General features: G+C 40.6%; 1 protein-coding gene and 1 pseudogene across 4 annotated transcripts in view; one reads left to right on the top strand and one right to left on the bottom strand.

Annotated features, from left to right (window-relative positions):
- Positions 1 to 4,188: 4,188 nt before the first annotated feature.
- Positions 4,189 to 16,542, top strand: LOC127497831 (glycoprotein-N-acetylgalactosamine 3-beta-galactosyltransferase 1-B-like; annotated as a pseudogene).
- The window catches only part of LOC127497829 (collagen alpha-1(XXVIII) chain-like), a 19,966-nt gene continuing 16,634 nt past the window's right edge, over positions 16,539 to 19,870 (bottom strand). Inside the window, exons 19-23 of one of the 4 annotated variants that reach the window (XR_007925662.1) lie at positions 19,251 to 19,287; positions 18,975 to 19,156; positions 18,053 to 18,129; positions 17,291 to 17,516; positions 16,539 to 17,191 (exon numbers count right to left, since the gene is read on the bottom strand). Coding sequence is in view for 2 of the 4 variants with exons in the window: in XM_051866592.1 (XP_051722552.1) it covers positions 17,411 to 17,516; positions 18,053 to 18,129; positions 18,975 to 19,156; positions 19,251 to 19,287 (402 nt within the window). In the remaining 2 variants the exon portion in view is untranslated. Of the gene's footprint in view, positions 17,517 to 18,052; positions 18,130 to 18,974; positions 19,288 to 19,870 lie in introns of those variants that run through there. The other 3 variants (XM_051866592.1, XR_007925663.1, XM_051866593.1) reach the window with 3 other exon arrangements.

The following is a 19,870-nucleotide window of genomic DNA, read 5'->3' as shown; positions in this document are numbered from 1 at the left end:
ATGTTTCATCCACTTTACAGCTAATACTTAACATTTTTAAAACAATTTGTCTTCACGTTTAGTGCATATGTGGAAACTGGGGCTAGTTGTCACAATTTGAATCCAGTGAAATGAAATGCACCAAGTCTTCTAGGCACAGAATGAACAAGTTGGCAACATTTTGCAACATCTATTATTTTCCATTCCCCATAGGTGTTCGATTGGGTTCAGATCAGGAGCCACTGAATCACTTTCACCCTGTTCTTCTTCAGAAATCCAACAGTGGCCTTAGATGTGTGTTTAGGATCATTGTCATGTTGGAAAAGTGCACGACGCCCAAGGGCACGGAGTGATGGTAGCATCTTCTCTTTCAGTATAGAGCAGTACATCTGTGAATTCATGATGCCATCAATGAAATGCAGCTCCCCGACACCAGCAGCACTCATGCAGCCCCACATAAGGACACTGACACCACCATGTTTCACTGTAGGCACCATGCATTTTTCTTTGTATTCCTCACCTTTGCGACACCATACAGTTTTGAAGCCATCAGCTCCAAAAACATTTATCTTGGTCTCATCACTCCATAGTATAGAGTCCCAGTAGTCTTCATCTTTGTCAGCATGGGCCCTGGCAAACTCTAGGCGGGCATTTTTGTGCCTGGGCTTTAGGAGAGGCTTCTTTTGTGGACCGCACTCATGCATGCCATTCCTCTGCAGTGTACGCCGTATTGTGTCACGGGAAATAGTCACCTCAGTTTGGCTTTCTACTTCTTTAGATAACTGCAGTGAACTTGCATGCCGATTTTCTTCCACCCTTCTCATCAGAAGACGCTCCTGTCGAGGTGTTAACTTCCGTGGACGACCTGGACGTCTCTGTGAGATGGTTGCAGTTCCATCTTTTTAAAATTTTTGTACCACTTTTGCTACAGTATTCTGACTGATAAGTAAAACTTTGCTGATCTTCTTGTAGCCTTCACCTTTCTGGTGTAAAGAAATTATTTTCATTCTCAGGTCTTGTGACATTTCTCTTCCATGTGGCGCCATTGCTGACAGCATGAAATGGGAAGGGGTTTTAACACCCTTTTATAGTCAGCTGTCTGCTGGACACCAGTGTAATGAATAATTAGACTCACCTGTGGTTGAATTCTTGTTAAATTAGACATTTGTAGTCTGAAATTTAGCTTTTCTCCAGAGACTTTCAGTGGGATGTACTCATTTTTGCATCACCCTAATTTGAGTAAAACTAAAAATGTTGTTCCCTAAGTTATATTATTATATTGTTAAGCAGGGTTGAGCCTGGTTAGTACCTGGATGGGAGACCTCCTGGGAAAACTAGGTTGCTGCTGGAAGAGGTATTAGTGAGGCCAGCAGGTCTGTGTGGGTCCTAACGCCCCAGTATGGCAACGGGGACGCTATACTGTAACAAGCACCGTCCTTCGGATGAGACGGAGGTCATGGCTCTGTGTGGTCATTAAATCCCCTCTGGAGGTTTGAGCTTTATAGTAACATCTACCAATGCAGGCCTGTCATTCAAAGCTAGAAATCAGGATTTTTTTTACTGTTTTTCTATATAGACATTTTAAATTATGATGTTCTGGAGTTGGACGCCTCCCTGTCCTGTCCCTGCCGCAGAGACGATACATGTGCTCACTGGGATCACACTGTACAGCTGTATGTATGCTGCGATCAAACCAGCCCGTACTGCAATCTGGAGCTCGGACGCTGGATAACGGCCTTCCGCAGGTACTTGATCGTCCGGTTTTTGCAGAACTGAATTGTTGCTGTTCTTTCAACACCATAATTCTGGACCATTTTGGAATTAGCCTTAGTCAGTGTGCTACTACTTAAAATGGTTTGTGACTATCTTTACAGAGGCTCAGGTCATTGGCGGATGATGGATGACGGCTGACGGATGTGTCCCCTTTGATTCCCCTGCTAAATAACAATAAGTGTTCCTTTACCATGAAGACTGTGCCATGGGCGATGCCATGGATGATATCTCCCAATCTACGCTTTAGTCACAGCAACCAGACAGGTCAGAACATTGTACTACAGGTCATAAAAGCACTGTGTGGCAACTTTGTGCAAGGTCTTTAAATCAACTGGTGTTTTGGTGATTTTGGTGAATGTATAAAGTTATCCTCAAGTCCTAGCAGAGAAACCACAGGTGAAGTTAATCACATTAACTATGAACATGTTCAAAGTGACACAATATTTTTTTTGTACTCACTGTGAACAGTATACATTATGGTTCAAAGTTTGGGCAAAGTCCTTTTCAAGGAAAGTCTGTTCACTCGGCGGCCATATTTGCAATGCCTGTTTCGGGCATCCAAGACTAAGTCCTATCTACTTGAATCGGGGAATCCTGAAATCTCAAAAACTGCTTGCCGAACTCACAATTAAATAACATATTTCAAATCAGCAACAAAATCTGACATGAACTGTCCCATAAATGTTTTTTCTTATGCTTAAATAGGGTTAAAAAGCTTATTTTTCAGGCTAGACCAGCCACTGCACATGTGCAGTCATAAGAACGAGTCACAGAACACTGACTAAACCAACCAGCGATTGGCTCTTTTATACAGAAGGCGGGACTTATTCCGCCATATTGGGCATTGCATGTTCTCCCATTCATAAGTAATATGAGTGCACCGTCTTTGATAAAGTCTTTGGTTTGGGGTCCATAAGATTGGTTTTTTTTTTTGTTTTGTTTTTTTAAAGGAAATTAATACTTTTATTCAGCATGAGCACATTAAATTAAATCAAAGTGACAATAACACATTTATAATATTACAAAGCATTTGTATTTCAAATAAATGCAGTAAAAATAATGCAATAAAAATAAATGCAATAAAAATAAATGCATAAAAGAAACCTTCTATTCAAGAATCCTGACAAAAATGTATCATGGTTTCCACAAAAATATGAAACAGCACAACTGTTTTCAACATTGATAATAATAAGAAATGTTTCTTGAGCAGCAAATCAGCATATTAGAATGATTTCTGAAGGATCATGTGACACTGAAGACTGGAGTAATGATGCTGAAAATACAGCTTTGATCACAGGGATAAATTACATTTTAAAATTCAAATAGAGAACAGTTCTTTTAAATCGTAATACTGTTTTAAAATATTACTGTTTTTTCCCCTCTGTATTTTTAATTAAATAAAGGCAGCCTTGGTGAGCATAAAGGTCCTGATATACTTCAACCAAAATTGAAGAACGAACTGGTGTGACATCATTTCAAACAAAATCAGGCCAAAACGAAGTTCATTTTGTGTTAGTTTTAGGAGTTTGAAGCAGTTTGCCAGAGCGAACTCTCCAGAAAATAACATCGAACTACTATTGGTCCGTGGTGATAATGTAATAGGTAGGTGTTGCTCTGAGACTCCGCCTTCTTTGACTTGGAAATCTTCTCCGGTTCATTTCCTCTGTTGAGTCCATCGAGGTCAGACGTCTGCGAATGAAAACAAACACTGGAGAGCTGCATTTTAGTAGAAATTGAAGAGTAATTTAAAGCAACACTGACACTGTTTTCCATGTAAATATTGTAAAGCTGCTTGGTTTAAAGCGATCTATTGTATAAAGAGCTATATAATTAAATGTGATGTGACTTTACTTGACTGGAGTGCTGAATTGCACAGCATGTGCAAACATTCACATCGCTACAATCAGATGCTTTCTTAACTGCTGTTTTCTTACCACTGTCATTTGTTGTGTGTTTATTTTGTTATTGAGAGGAAAGTGCGCATGCAGATATGTACATATTTATGGAAGTAAATTAATGCCAAATGTTTTTGAAATAAAAAGCTTGTTGAATTGCACTAATTGAAAAAAATATGCATTGCATTAACTGTGCATTCATTTTGATGCATTGTATTTTTTAAGACTTGCATTTTTATGGTCTGAAATTCAACATGGTTGCATATTTAAGTTGTGAATATTTCAATTCAAAACATTTCACACACATTTTCATTATTAAAAATTCAATAATTTATATTCACCTTTCAGATTTCACTTCCAAAATATTCATTCTGTTTAAAAATACAACCTATAATATTCGACTGGCAATTTTCGGTCCATTTTATTTCGCTTTACAAATTCAGTGGTTCAAATTCGGCAGAAAATTCAACATTTCACATCCGGGAACTGCAGGAAAAGCAGTAGAGTGCCGATGCATGATCTCCATCTGCTGTTAGTCATCCTCACCAGCAGGTGCCGCTAGCGGCTGATTACGAAGACCAGAGCAACGGCTAGTCATCATTCATTCATTAAAAAGGATTTACAGAAATGGAGCAAGCGGTAAGTGAATGTGTGATGATTATCAGGGACAGAATAAATGCAGATCTAGCTGATAAAGACACAAAAGCTGCATTTATGTTTAATTCAGTGTCTTCACTGTTGCTTTCTCTGTGTAGGCTACATGTATGCAGTTGTCTCTCCAGTGAACGAGATTATAACGTTATTGCCCGATGCTGATGTACAGATCAAAGTTAAATCTGAGGTAGACATATATTTCTCTCTGTTGTTTAGTTTCCTTAACTTTATATCGCGGCGCTGTGTTGTAATACTAGGGTTTCCCTCATACGTCATTGGATTCCCCTGCCATCAGGACATATAAAACTCTTAACACAGCTTAATGTACTAGTACAGTGATATAAAAGACCAAACTCGCACCTTATTGGTGATGTACGTTGTACTATGTAGGCTCCAAGAAAGCAGATATTGGCATAAAGTTGATTTGACGTTGAACTTTTGATATTCGCAAATTTAGGGACCGTCTCTAAAGTTACGACATTGGTATTCACGTTTCTACCTTCAATAGCGTTTAAAGACAATGATTTACAGTCACAAAACCAACTCTAAAGTGTTCATCTAGGTGTCAGGTCGAACAGTGATGCGCCCTACTCTCTCTCACACACACAAACACGTGAACTCACACAAACTCTTGTACACGCACATGCACACACATATTCAAACACACCCAACTCACAGTACATACACACTTTTTTTTTTTTTTTTTTTTTTTTTTTTAACACGTTCATCACACAATTCGTTCTACTTTGTTCATTTTTATTTTTCCTGCTCAGCTAACAGTATACCACTGCAAAGGTATTCTAACTTCTTTTTACCCCTAAACGGAGAACAAAAAAGAACTTCGCTGTGAGTATATCAGGGCCTTAAGAGACTTCTTTCAAAATTATATTAAAAAAAATTAAAAAATCTTACTGACCCCAAACTTTTGAACATTATAACATATTTTGTTATTTAATGTAATGATGTTCAGGCATTTTATGCATTGATTAAGTGTCCAAACATGCAAGTTTGTAAATATTGTTCAAAAGTTTTTTCATGTTAAGTACTTTTAGGTGTGGTTTTAAAGTGTCCAAATGGCTTTTGGGGTACATGAGCACTACAGTATTTGAATGACACACAGTTGCTGCCTATATAGTGTGTTCTAAATTGATCGCTTGAGTGATCAGTCATTTCAGTTAAGGATGCTGCTTTAAAAGGGACCTGCATGTAGGCAGAGGACACTATGTTTTGAAACTAAGATTAAATATTTGCATACACGGCCAATATTTTCCTGGAAAAAAAATCTCAAATACTAATTTACTGTTTGCAGCTGTAAAAGCCATTGCTCACCCACACATGTTCTATCTAGTGAGTCATCCTCAAAGGAACAATGTAACTTACAGAGAACTTCGAGTCCTGTAAAGTGCAGTCTGTTACTCCAGCTTCTTGCGCACTTGTAGTTTGTACAGTCAGCTTAAATAAGCGTATAAGTATTTAAATGTTTACAGTAAGTCATATATTATTGTTTGCTTTATTTTTAGTGCAGGAAATCGTAAATACCTTACTGTCAGGGTTACATCTGTTTTGGACTGTGTTTGTTTTTGTCATTTGTCACATGTCCTCCTTTTGTTCAGTTTTTCCCGCCATCATTTAGTTCCCTTGGTTACAGATTGAGTTTAGGTGTTTCTTATTAATTATCTTGTTAAGTTCCCTTTGTTTGCTGTGCATTTATACCCTGTGTTTCCTTCAGTTCTCTGTCTGTCCTCGTCATTGTAATGTTTGGTTGTTCTGTTCCCAGTAGTTGGAGTTTTTGAGTTTGTTTAAATAAAGAACACTGCTGCATCAAGATCCTGATTATATTCGTTTGTGCTGCAACCAGCAACTGTGACAGAAGGACAGACCTAAAGGATATGGATCTTGCAGCTGAAAACACCATCCTGGCTGAGGACCGTCTGTGGGGATTGAGACAGAGTGGTCATCCTTTGGAGAGGTATGTGGAGGAGTTTCTCGAGCTCTCTCATCGGGTGAGCTGGCCTGACGCCTCTCTCCTTGTGTGTTTTTGCTTGGGTCTGGATGAGGATATTATTCGCTATAGCGAACCTGCTTGTTATTTCTCTCTAGTTGAGTCTATTAATCTTATTCTCTATTTAAATGGTTCTAATTTTGAAGTTGAAGAAGTTAAGAAAGAAAAGTATCTTCCTCATCCAGCCCCATCAAAAACACACGTGGCCTCACCAGCTCACCCCAAGCCGGTACCCTCCACATACCGCTCCAATGGATCGGTCCATTTCTGTCCTGTGTTTCCCAGAACACGTAAATTGGTCTCTAACAGCGTTGAAGTCAGCCTGTCCCTGTCCATCTGCAGGACCCAAAACCATCCACGTCCTCAGTCCAGAGATAAAGATGGCCGCCACTTCAGAGCCTCGTTGCAAGATGGCCGCCACTTCAGAGCCTCGTCGCAAGATGGCTGCTACTTCAGAGCCTCGTTGCAAGGTGGCCGCCGCCACGCCTGAGCCCTCGGTCAAGATGACCGCCACCACGGCTGAGCCTTCAGCCAAAATGGCCACCGCCGAAAATGAGCCCTCAGCCAAAATGGCCGCCATGCCTAAGCCCTCTATAGAGCTAATGGAGGACTTCTGGCTAATCGACTTCTGCTCAGAGCCAAGTACTGTCCCTTACCAGAGTCCATATTCCGCTCCAGTCCCCGAGTCCGCTCCAGACTCCGCTTCAGTCCCCGAGTCCGCTTCAGACTCCGCTCCAGTCCCTGAGTCTGCTCCAGACTCTGCTCCAGCCCACGGGCCCGCTCCAGACTCAGCACCAGAGCCCGCTCCAGCCCACGAGCCAGCTCCAGACTCAGCCCACGAGCCCGCTCCAGCCCACGAGTCAGCTCCAGACTCAGCCCACGAGCCCGCTCCAGCCCACGAGCCCGCTCCAGCCCACAAGTCAGCTCCAGACTCAGCACCAGAGCCCGCTCCAGCCCGCGAGTCAGCTCCAGACTCAGCCCACGAGCCCGCTCCAGACTCAGCCCACGAGCCCGCTCCAGCCCGCGAGTCAGCTCCAGACTCAGCCCACAAGCCCGCTCCAGCCCGCGAGTCAGCTCCAGGCTCAGCCCACGAGCCCGCTCCAGCCCGCGAGCCAGCTCCAGGCTCAGCCCACGAGCCCGCTCCAGGCTCAGCCCACGAGCCCGCTCCAGGCTCAGCCCACGAGTCAGCTCCAGGCTCAGCCCACGAGTCAGCTCCAGGCTCAGCCCACGAGTCAGCTCCAGGCTCAGCCCACGAGTCAGCTCCAGGCTCAGCCCACGAGTCAGCTCCCGACTCAGCCCACGAGCCCGCTCCAGCCCACGAGCCCACTGATCCTCCCAAAGAAATTTTGGGGGGGGCCATATACCGGTGACCCTGCCATGGCTCCCCGAGGCGCCCGACCCGCCATGGCGCCCCGTATAGCTTGTATGTTTTGGAAGGCACTATGAATGCTGAAAGGTATATAAAGGTTTTAGAGCAACATATTCTCCCCTCCAGACGACGTCTATTTCAGGGAAGGCCTTGTGTATTTCAGCAGGACAATGCAAAACCACATACTGCAGCTATTATAACAGCATGGCTTCGTCATAGAAGAGTCCGGGTGCTGAATTGGCCTGCATGCAGTCCAGATCTTTCACCTATAGAGAACATTTGGCGCATCATTAAATGAAAAATGACCACAAACTCTTCAGCAGCTGGAAACCTATATCAGGCAAGAATGGGACCAAATTCCAACACCAAAACTCCAGAAACCATAACCTCGACGTCTTTAAACTGTTTTGAAAAGAAGAGGAGATGCTACACCATGGTAAACATGCGCTCGTCTCAACTATAGCTGCTTTTCCACCATCGGGCCGAACGGTTCTCATTGCGTAACCGTTCCATTCCGTGCCGATCCGGACCAGCCGGTACGGTTACGGTTTTGTTTTCCACTGTGGAGTTGATAACAGCCGCTCTTTGGAATATAATATAAAAGCGTCAGTCGTTGCCTGGTTAACGCAACGGTTTACTCATGATATGAGATGTAATAACGACCACATTAGTGCGGATTATTAGATATTTCTTTTAATTTTATTATTAATTTGTGTTTACGTCGCTCAAATAGAGTGCTTAGCCAGCTACGGAGAAACTAGTAGCCAGGCAACAGACAAGTGACAAATCCTGTGTGTTGACATCACTTCACAGATTCTACCAGCATGATTCAGCACAGTTAGACAACCGTGCCGAGAAATCCGGGCCAAGAACGGTTTGTAATCATGCCGTGTCGTACCAGGCTCCAGTGGAAACACAACTGGAACCATTCCTTAACATTCTAAGATCCGTTCGGCCCGACGGTGGAAAAGTGGCTTATTTTAAGAACTGTAGCAGGCATCAAATTTGAAATGAGCTCATTTTGTGCACAAAATTTGTTATCATCTATGTTCTATTGTGAATAAAATATTGGCTCAAGTGATTTGAAAGTCTTTTAGTTTTCATTTTATTTAAATTTAAAAAACGTCCCAACATTCCCGGAATTCAGGTTGTATATTTATGATGGATGGATGCATTTTTTGGGGACTTCAAAACACGCCCCCCATTCACTACCATCATAAAGCCAGGGTATTTTTTTTAAATATATCTCAGATTGTGTTCGTCTGAAAGAAGATAGTCATATACACCTAGGATGGCTTGAGGGTGAGTAAATCATGGGATAATTTTCATTTTTGGGTGAACTATCTCTTTAATAACTCAAGCTATATATGCAACCTTTGTCAATACAGGGTAAGAGAAATGTGACGTCAAGGATAGCTAATAAAAGTTTTGTGGGGTGAGTTACAATAAAAAAAGGTGTGACATGACAATCACAATGTTTTGAGACAAACAACTGAACCTCAGCAGAGAGCAGTCGCCCTCCTTGATTTAAAATTTAAGAAGTCATTTTAAATATGCAGAAAATAATAAAAATGTGACCTAAGCTGCACTAATATGGTACGTAATATTTTTCTGTAGCAGAATTATATACAGTGGTTATATTGCTTGTTTTCAAATATTTTTCTCTTGTTTTCTTTCAGATTACTCAGCACATAATGCTATTTTGTGGGATGTTCATTGGTTTTCTCTTTGTTCAGCAGCTCATAAGTGTTAGATTTGACCTTCTAGCCAGAGCACTTCCATCTCCACATACTCTTTCCTCTCAAGCCAAAAGTCATGCATGGAAAAAGAATGGTATGTTTCTTAAGATTTACTTGTAACTCATATTTCGAGTCATATTGGCTTTGTGTTTACAATACTGGTCTAGACACACAGTCTCAATTTTTATCAACTTTATTTACTTATTTTTTTCTTATATGCTGCAACTTTAAGAAAACAAAAATAGTTAAAGTTAAAAAAAAAAAAAAAAAAGTGCAAATTTTCAAGCATTTAAGCAGAAGCATTTGGATCAAAATATTTGTAATATCATGAGCAACACTACCATTTAAAAGTTTGGGGTTGGTAAGATTTTGTAATGTTTTTGAAAGAAGTCTCTTCTGCTCCCAAAGGCTGCATTTATTTAATCAAAAATCCAGTAAAACAGTAATAATGTGATATATTATTGCACAACTGTTTTCTATTGTAATATATTTTAAAATGTAATTTATTCCTGTGGTCAAAGCTGAATTTTAAGCGTCATTGCTCCAGTCTTCAGTGTCACATGATCCTTCAGAAATCATTCTAATATGATTTGCTGCTCAAGAAATATTTCTGATTATTAATGTTGAAAACTGTTGTGCTGTTTATAGAAAATTTGATTTCCTTGCGATACTACAGGAGTACTGTATCGTTTAACTTATTAATCAATATAGATTATTAATAAGACAAGACGCTATGGGGAAAACTCCTTTTTCTCAGATTCTGAAGCCTTTATACAATCATGCAGTGTTAACTGCTTGTGCGTTGGTTCGTAAAGTTTAAGAAAACGAATCAATGACGGCGCGGAATGCGCAAGCCAATGGTGAGCGAGCCTGCTCGAGCCCGCCAAAAGGGGCGGGGTCTCGGGCTATATAAGCGGCCGTCTCATCATGGCAAATCGATTCATTCTCCTTCAGTGGCACAGATATCATCTCTTCGCTTGATCTACGAGACTTGAAGCCGCCTTCACCTGCAAGCAGTTGGATTCGCCGCTCTGCAGTAGTTTGATATGCTCGCCGCTCTCTATTCTGCTCGCCGCTCTGAAGCAGCTCGCCATTCTCTAGCAGCCGCTGCCTCAAGCAGCCTGCAGCTCTCTCGCCGCTCAGATCGCTCCTGTGCAGCGCTGATCGCCCGCCGCTTCGCAGCAGCAAGATCAGCTTGCCGCTCTCAAGCAGCCCTGTTCCCACGCCGCTCCCAAGCAGCCTGGTCAGCGTTTCGCCCCCGAGCCGCCTGCAGCATCGAGCGAGTGCACTTCGGTGTATCCTTTTGCAACGCAATTGCGTCTTAAAATAAAGACCTTCAAAAGAGCAAATTTCTGCGACGTTGTTGCAAATGTCGCGCCACGACTATGGCATGTGCAGAGCCTCTCTGCACCCTGATGACCGGCACAGTGAGTGCGTGCGATGTCTGGGTAAGTCCCACGCAGAAGCCGCGCTCGCTGTGTTTTCACGAAGCCCAGACTTTCCAGATGGATAGTCAACGCTATAGCACTCGCTTACTCCTCCTTAAGCCTTCAGTGCCCCTTGGGTGTGAGAGGGCATTCCACGAGAGATATGGCCTCCTCATGGGCGTGGTCCTGTGGCATTTCCATTGCCAACATCTGTGCGGCGGCCAGCTGGGCCTCACTGTCCACATTTGTCAGGTTTTATAATCTGGATGTCCCTGCGCTTCAGTCGCAGGTCCTTTCTGCATGAGCTCTGCTGTGTCCAGTTTATGGTTTTCCATTACGACCCCGACCACATCTGCGCGTAACTATGTTCTGTGCCCTCTATATATGTACCCTAAGCCCCTCAGGTGCCTTAGTTATGGGATTGAGTGGATGACTAAAAGTATTTCAGTACCCCGTTGCCTGGGCTACCCTGGGCTACCCTCGTGTCTGTTACGCGCCCTTTTTTTCAAGTGCTCTGCTCTGATGCTCGGTCGTCCCCCTACGTAGCACGGCGTGATTATACTGTCCCCATAGCATCTTGTCTTATTAATAATCTCTATTAATTAATAAGATGAACGACACAGTACTCGTGTAGTATCGCAAGGGAACGTACTCGGTTACTAACGTAACCTCGGTTCCCTTAGATACGGAACGAATACTGCGTTCCTTGCCGCGCTACACGCGAGACGCCTCATGCCGTCGCTTCAGTCGAATATAATCGATTTGCCATGGTGAGACAGCCGCTTATAGCCTGAGACCCCGCCCCTTTTGGCGGGCTCGAGTGGGCTCGCTCACCATTGGCTTGTGCGTTCCGCGCCGTCATTGGTTCATTTTCTTAATTTTTACGAACCAATGCACGAGCAGTTAACACTGCGTGATTGTATAAAGGCTTCAGAATCGGAGAAAAATAAGTTTTCCCCATAGCGTCTTGTTTTATTAATAATCTGTATTAATTAAGACGAACGACGTAGTACTCGTTCTGTATCTAAAGGAAACGAGGTTACGTTGGTAACCGAGTACGTTTTTGTAACATTTTAAAAGTCTTTACTGTCACTTTTAATCAAATTAATTCAAACTTCTGCTTGAATTTCCCAGATGAGCGGGCACAGTCCCTGTATTCCCATGTGCGTGTGTTGTGTTGGGTCATGACGAGGCCTGAAAATCTGCAGAAAAAGCTCCAGCACATTCGTGCCACCTGGGCTAAACACTGTAACCAGGTGCTGTACATGAGCTCGCAGAGCTCCGACTTCCCCACCGTGGGGCTCAACGTCAGCGAGGGCCGATCTCAGCTGTACTGGAAGACCATGCCAGCATGCCGACTGGTTCCTCAAAGCAGATGATGACACATTTGTGGTGGTTGAAAACCTGAGATACCTACTTTCCCATCATGACACTGAGGAGCCTGTTTATTTTTCAGCCACAAGTTCCGGCCGTTCGTACATCAGGGTTACATGAGCGGAGGTGCCGGATACGTTCTGAGCCGAGAGGCTCTCAGGAGATTTGTGCAAGGTTTCAGCCTGGGACGCTGCAAGCATTTCAGCTCCGTGGAGGACATGGCCTTGGGAAGGTGCATGGAGACCATGGGAGTGAAGGCTGGGGATTCAAGAGACCCAAACAAACGAGAAACATTTAATCCTTTTAGACCGGAAAACCATCTCATTCCCCCAAAGAATGGAAAACAGACCTGGGGCTACAGTTACTACAAAACCAGACGGATGAATGCAGCTGGCAGTTTTTCATTGAAAATATTTGTGAGTCATTCTACAGTTAAACCTAAGCTCTGCCCTCCTTGATTACTGTTGCTAATACTGTGTAACACTGGGTAAGACGCAACAAAAGACAATAGAGTGCAACAGCCCGCCCTCTTTTTCAGCGGCATTGGTTCCTTTCATTTCTCCCATAGGGATTTCAAAAAAGTCTTCATTACTGCATTATAAGCCATGAACCAAGCTAATCAGCCATGAGATGAATAATAACATTACAAACTTTGATTTGAAGCAAAACAGTTTTTAAAATTAGACAAAGGTACAAGACTGTACTTAACGTTTTTAGTGAGGGAGAAAAAACTACAATCCCATGAAGCATTGAGAAAAGCATAATCAAATTAAAAATGTTGATTAATATATATAAACTTAAAGGCCCGCTGAAGTGTCTTGGAACGCGCAGAATTATTCAATGTGTTGACGTAATTTCAACTGTAACAGGAAGACAGACTGTGCTCGCGCTGCGGCGGTTCACGATATACTAATGCGAAAACGGACTTCATTCGCGTCAATGGAAACCATATTTACACTGTCTGAATCGTTCTCTATCCCCTATATAGTGCACTATGTGCCATTCACCATGTAGAAACTAGTAAACGTGTGAACAAATGACCAATTTCAGCCACAGCTTCAGTGTCTGTTGATAGTGTAGGAGGGGCGAAACTTCAGATTCCAGAGAGAATTTGATTGGACAGAAGATTTGATGAGAAGCTGAAGTACGATGTGATGTCATGAAAATCCGTGATCCATTTTAGCGGAAGTGAGAGACTAAGTTTTGAATGCTAATATCTCCTAAATTCGAATTTTGTCATTGTTTTGGAACTTACCAGCTTATTCATAATATTAAGGCTAACATATTCATACTAAAATCTAAAAAACTTACATTTGATTTCAGGGGGACTTGAAAATTTAATTATAATCCTTGACAAAGAAGTTGTAACAATGATGTATTACTACTTTTATGTCAAATAAACTCAACTCAACTTATTAATTAATAAATTATGGAGTGCCGCAAGACTCAGACTCGCTCACCCAGTTTAAATCTAGATTAAAGAGGCATCTCTTTAGCCAAGCATTCACATAATGCATCTCATATCAGATCAATTGCACATAACCATCTTTGCTTAATGTTATGAACAGCAGCTATGCTAATTGTGACTAAAGAGTACATCAGCTTCAGTTTGGATCCAGCCTCTTAAGAAGACCTCAGATGACCAACACCCGTGAAGAGACGGCGCCAACTCCTGCGAGGAATTCAGATGATGCAACATCTGGATCAGCATGCACATTCCCAAATTTCTATATATCCTAATTATTGTTAATATGTAATTCATTATTTCCAGGAGCTCATTGCTTCTACCTTCAATTAAACTGCTAACAGTGATTGCAAATGAATTGCCTAAATTATTACATTATTAGCTGATTAGCTAGCTGTAATGTTGACATGCATTCTCTGTAAAGCTGCTTTGAAACGATATGTATTGTGAAAAGCGCTATACAAATAAATGTGAATTGAATATTAATTATTAATAACTATTAATAGCTGCGTCCAAAATCGAATACTTATGCGAAAAACAGTATGCCAACAGAGTAGTATGTCCGGATAGCATTCGAAAAACAGTTCCTGAAAAGTGACCTACTATGTCCGGCGAGATTCTGAAGTGCACGTATGATGGACACTTTACTATCCCATGAGGCCACAGAAGGGGATTTATGAATGGAGGTGAAGCGGTAGGTCACATGATAATGACAACATGGTGGATATAGTACATCCGGATTACATTTCTACAATGTAGAGCATACTTTTTTTTAACAATGACAAAGTAAATTCAAATTCAAATGTAGTACCTACTCAGACAGTAGCTACACGATTTTGGACACACGATTGACTTGATTCGCAGTGCTTCATGGAAGTGGGTGGGGCTAAAGAGCTCTTTTGGTGCGTTTTGCTTGTTTTGACTCAATTTTCTGTACAGCATCATGGGTAATGTAGTTTTTCCGCTGTTACATGATTATTTTAGAACTAAGTTGAAATAATGTGGGCTGACAGCTTCAACAGAAGCAAATACTATCAATTAACAACCTCGCAGCTTAGGCTGTCTTTAAAGGTTTTTAAGTGAAGCCCAAAGTATACTTCACATTTTACGCGTACGCGAAGGTCAGTGTACAGTGCGCGTGATGTGAATTTCTTCATCAGAAGAGTACGTGTGTACTGTACGCGAACCGGCGGATTTTTGTAACTGCGCGTAGGTCTCACGTGCACATTTATTTATTTTTTATTTTTTGCAGTAATTAGTTTATCCACAAGGTGGCAACCATGACCTGGGGGCATCTATTCACAAGGTAGTCAAAGAAAAACTGCATAAACAGAACAGACTGGCGCGCAGTGCAACGCATGCCAGTTACAGCGACAATGGAGGCCTACATAGACGAGAGATTGCGTGAAGAGGTTAGAAAGTACCCCATTTGTACAACTCTAGCATGAAAGAATATATGTTTACATGGGTTGTAACTTGTGGCGAGAAATTTCTCAAAACTGTGCATGCGTCGAATGCCTGTGCGTATACGTACGAGTCAAATGAAGTATACTTTCCAAGGCTGTCCATTCGACTGTGTGTATACACTAGCGTACGCGTAAAAAACGAAATATACCCAGGGCTTTATCGTTAAAAGTCATTTTCCCTATGGAGAAAATGAATGGTGTTTTTACTTTTTGCGATCCTGTCGGACTTATAATAGCTACCTGAATCGTAACAAAGCACTGTTGGCCAGAGGAGAACTGGCCCCCCGACTAAGCCTGGTTTCTCCCAAAGTTTTTTTCTCCATTTAAACACCTATTTGCCACTTGTCTGCCACCTGATGTCACCTGATGGAGTTTGGGTTCCTTGCCGCTGTCGCCTTTGGCTTGCTTAGTTGGGGACACTTGACATTTGACTTGACATTTGATATTCAACAGTGCTTTGATCTGCCTGCATTGACACTATTCTTTAAGAGCTGCTGTGCAGCCAAACAATGTACCAGTTATCAATGTAAAGCTGCTTTGACACAATCTACATTGTAAAAAGCGCTATATAAATAAAGGTGACTTGATTTGACTTGACTTCTGGAACCCGAATTTTGCACTGAACTGCAGATACTGTGAATCAGAATCGAGGCAAAAAGGTTTTACCATATTTTTGAATATTTAATGTTAAATTCAGTTTAAACCCAAACACAGAGACAGACTTGGATTAGAAAACATGCTTTATCCACCATTTTTTCTTGTTGAATATCCTGTTTCACTCAGATTTACATTAGATTGCAGAAAATAAAAGTCCTTTTGGTTTTCAGATATAGCATAAACACTTACTGAGATTAAAATCACAGATTTTTTTTTTTAAATGTAAATAATTGACAAAATATTTTGTCATTTTAACTTTATAATTTCAGTTTGTCACTACAGTTACAATTACTGTACAACAAATGTTCCTTTTATATTTTTACTATGTTTAAACTGTAAAAATGTCTCTTTACTCAACATCATAATAGAGCGGTATTGTCATGCTCAAAGAAAATGTTAAAATTAAAGTAATTGTAAATATTAATAAGATTCCCACTATAGTTAAAATGTGTTTTAAAACAAATATGGATTTCTGTAGGACTTGTGTATATTGAAGTTTAACTTTTGCATAATGACTGTTTTGCAAGATAAAAATTAATGATTTTTCTCTTCTTCCAGGGCCCTGATTGCTGTGCGGATTTTGCGATATCGTTTCATTATGTGAAATCTGCAGACATGTACATGCTGGAGTATTTTGCACATCACCTCCGACCATTTGGATACAAGTACAGATTCAACACTATTCAACAAAACAGCACCAGTGAACTTAAACCACATTACAAATACAATAGACAAAAATAAAATACACAAAGATGTTTAATGTGACCAAAAAAACAGTTTTCATGAGAACATTTGATGGAAGAAGACAGATTACTGATTGTTTTTCTGTATGAATATTTGTTCATTGCCCATGAAGAAAGAGTTTTTTGTTGGTTTGCTCAAAATAATGTCTTAATGTCACTGCATTAGATAACAACATATCAAACTACTTTTAATTTTTCTGAGCCATGTCTTCTATATTTCTTTAAAATGAAAGACACTGTTTGATATTATGCTATATAATGCAGTCTCAGTTCAATTTAAGTGTGACAAATACTTTTAGTGGCCATTATTTATGCAAATGCATCCATTTATTTAATTGTTCAAGTTCTTCTGAGCAGTTTAGTTATTTAAAATGTTCATAGTTAAATATTAAAATGGTCCATTAGCTTTATTTCTTTTTCTCTTTTTTTAGTATCCCGTCCTTTTGCATCAGTTTCAGCGCTCTAATGATAAGACTTACATTTTCACACAGGATTTTCTGCAGGTCTGTTCACTATCAAATCGGTTTTTGTTGCCATTGCAACCTCCAAACCAGAACTGAGCACATGAATTGGCGTTAGGATCAAAATACCATTTAACAACATACTGTCGACATGGACCGGGATCCAGAGGCTCTAGGCACCCCTCCTCTGAGAGAGAGAAAATAGAAAGATTAAGGTAGTTCTTTTGTTTACAGAATTGCTATTATTTATATTGTATCACTTTTGAATGGCTGAATGGGCATTTACCTGCGGTAAAATGATTCTGTACAAGCAGCAGTGGGTCAGTTGGTCTGCGTTTCGGGGCAGTCCTGTATGTGCCCCGATTCAGCCGGTCCAAAGGCGTAAAAGAGAAACCTGGGAGGAGGTTCAGGTCATCTCTTTCCAAATATGGTGTAATGGTGCTGATAATGTCCGTGTCGTCTGGTTTAGGATCGTAGTAGGGGAACACGCCAAACTCTCCAGGGTCATCTGGCTGATTGATTTAGTGTAATATTAATATCTCTTCATAACTATAGAACTAATAGATAATAATAGTGATCATCAAAAATCACACTGTTTTGATTTTAGCCTGAAGATTTAATTTTTGAAATTTCAGTCTCCTTTTTTGTCTACTAATACTGTCCTACAGTTTAACAAATAATTTAAATATTCCAAATATTGTCTCTTAATTAATATGAAGCCATAAAAATTGCATGCATTATAGTAATAAGAAAATATAATTAATAAATTAATACATTTATAATGTCATACTGATGGAATTGTTTTTTTTCACAGTTTAATTTAAAAATTCTGCTATTTCCAATTTTAATAATAATATAACATTATGATAAAAATACGTAAATAGCATAATAAATGTCCTGCAGTGTGACATTTTTGTTAACATTTTATTTCTTATCAAACAGTGTATCTTTCAGATCAAATATGCTGCTCTCGAATCAAATATGGCGGCTTTAGATGCATCATGAGTTTAACTAATGGCCTTTTAGACTGAAGTGTGTGTCACTTTACCTTGAAGCTGGAGGTAGTGCTGAATATTGATCCATCAGTGTTCTCACAGACCTGTTGGAGCAATTTACTTTCCACTTCTAGACACAGAGACAGAAAACATGAATTTAATTAATGTAGATGATCCTGTAGCTCTGATGAGGTCAAGGATTTGATTCCCAGGGAACTCAAAGTTGCTTTGGATAAACATAAACACAAATATAAAGCCCTTTAATGGGATTGTCCACAAAAAAAAAAAAATCTGTCAGCATCCCAGACAAGAAATAAGGGTCTTGTCTAGCTAAACAATCGGTCATTTTCTAAAAAAAATGAAAATTTATATACTTTTAACCACAAATGCTCGTCTTGCACTGCTCTGCAATGCACCACGCATTACGTAATCACGTTGGAAAGGTCACGCGTGACATAGGCAGAAGTACAGCAGTAGGGCGAAAATCTAATTTTCTCCTCCAACTTCAAAATCGTCCGACTTCATTGTTTTACCTTTTTTTGTAAAGGGTGTCTGACTTAATCTTTGCACGTTCACTTTGTAAACACTGGATCTGTACTTCCACCTACGTCACGTGTGACCTTTGTAACGTGATTATGTAATGCACATCGCAGAGCAGTGCAAGATGAGCATTTGTGGTTAAAAAGTATATAAATTGGTAATTTTCTAAAAAAAAAATTACAATCGTTTCGCTAGATAAGACCCTTATTCCTCGGCTGGGATCATGTAGAGCCCTTTGAAGCTGCACTGAAACTGCAATTTGGACCTTCAACCTATTGGCAACTGTTGAAGTCCACTATATGGAGAAAAATCCTGAAATGTTTTCCTCAAAAACCTTAATTTCTTTTCGACTGAAGAAAGAAAGACATAAACATCTTGGATGACATGGGGGTGAGTGAATTATCAGGAAATTTTTATTATTTTAAGTGAACTAACCAGGTTAATGTGGCTGTAGAGAACAACCCCTACATGCGTCACCTTCGAACTGACTGACACGCGGTCGATCAAGGTATTCACAAAGTCTTTAATGACTTCAAAGTTTTCCAGGCCGACGCTCTCAGAGCTGTCAATCACAAACACCAGCTCAAGAGGTTTTACTCTGCATATCCGGCCACAACCTGAGAATCCAGAATAAATCATCCACTTCAGTTTTGGTGTAATTCATCACAAAGCACTCAAATTTAGAAATAGATCTGCAATTTGATTACTTACCACAAATAGATCTGATTAGAGTGATTATTTCCTCTCTCTGCAAAATACATAAATCTTTTAAAGTTAATTTTTTAGGGGTTCAAGTGCATAGCGCTGAAACCTTATTGTAATTGTTAAAATTTCCCCTAAAAGTATTCAGGCAGACCAAACCGTAAGTCGTAGAGACTTAAAACTTTGAGGGACAGCAGTAAAAAGTATGAAATCGCTCATAACTCCTAAACCGTTAGGTGTAGACTCAAGCGAAATTTTCAAGCAAAATTTTCGGGTATTTTGGATTGTTTTTGAAAAACCTACTTTTGCGAACTGGGCCTAGGTTTTTGGCCCGATTGGAACCAAACCAATGCAGCAAGATTCTCTGAACTCTGGTTGTCAATAATTATCAAAAACCGTCCCTAAGGGCCGCCAAAACGTTTGAAGTAGGCGGAGCCACCTTTACTAAAATGGCTTTAACTCGTTAATGAAATTAGATATTTTCACCAAACTCAGCAAACGTACTTAATCTGTGAATGTGTGAAAAAGGACACGGCGACTGGCCGTTTGGTGGTACTACAACAGGAAAAAAAACATGAAAATGGCTATAACTACTTCACTATTAGTCCGACTGACATGGAAATTGGCAT

This window comes from Ctenopharyngodon idella, chromosome 16 (genome assembly GCF_019924925.1).
Source record: "Ctenopharyngodon idella isolate HZGC_01 chromosome 16, HZGC01, whole genome shotgun sequence".
In the NCBI taxonomy this organism is placed as follows: domain Eukaryota; kingdom Metazoa; phylum Chordata; class Actinopteri; order Cypriniformes; family Xenocyprididae; genus Ctenopharyngodon; species Ctenopharyngodon idella.
This window is presented reverse-complemented; position numbering and strand designations above follow the sequence as displayed.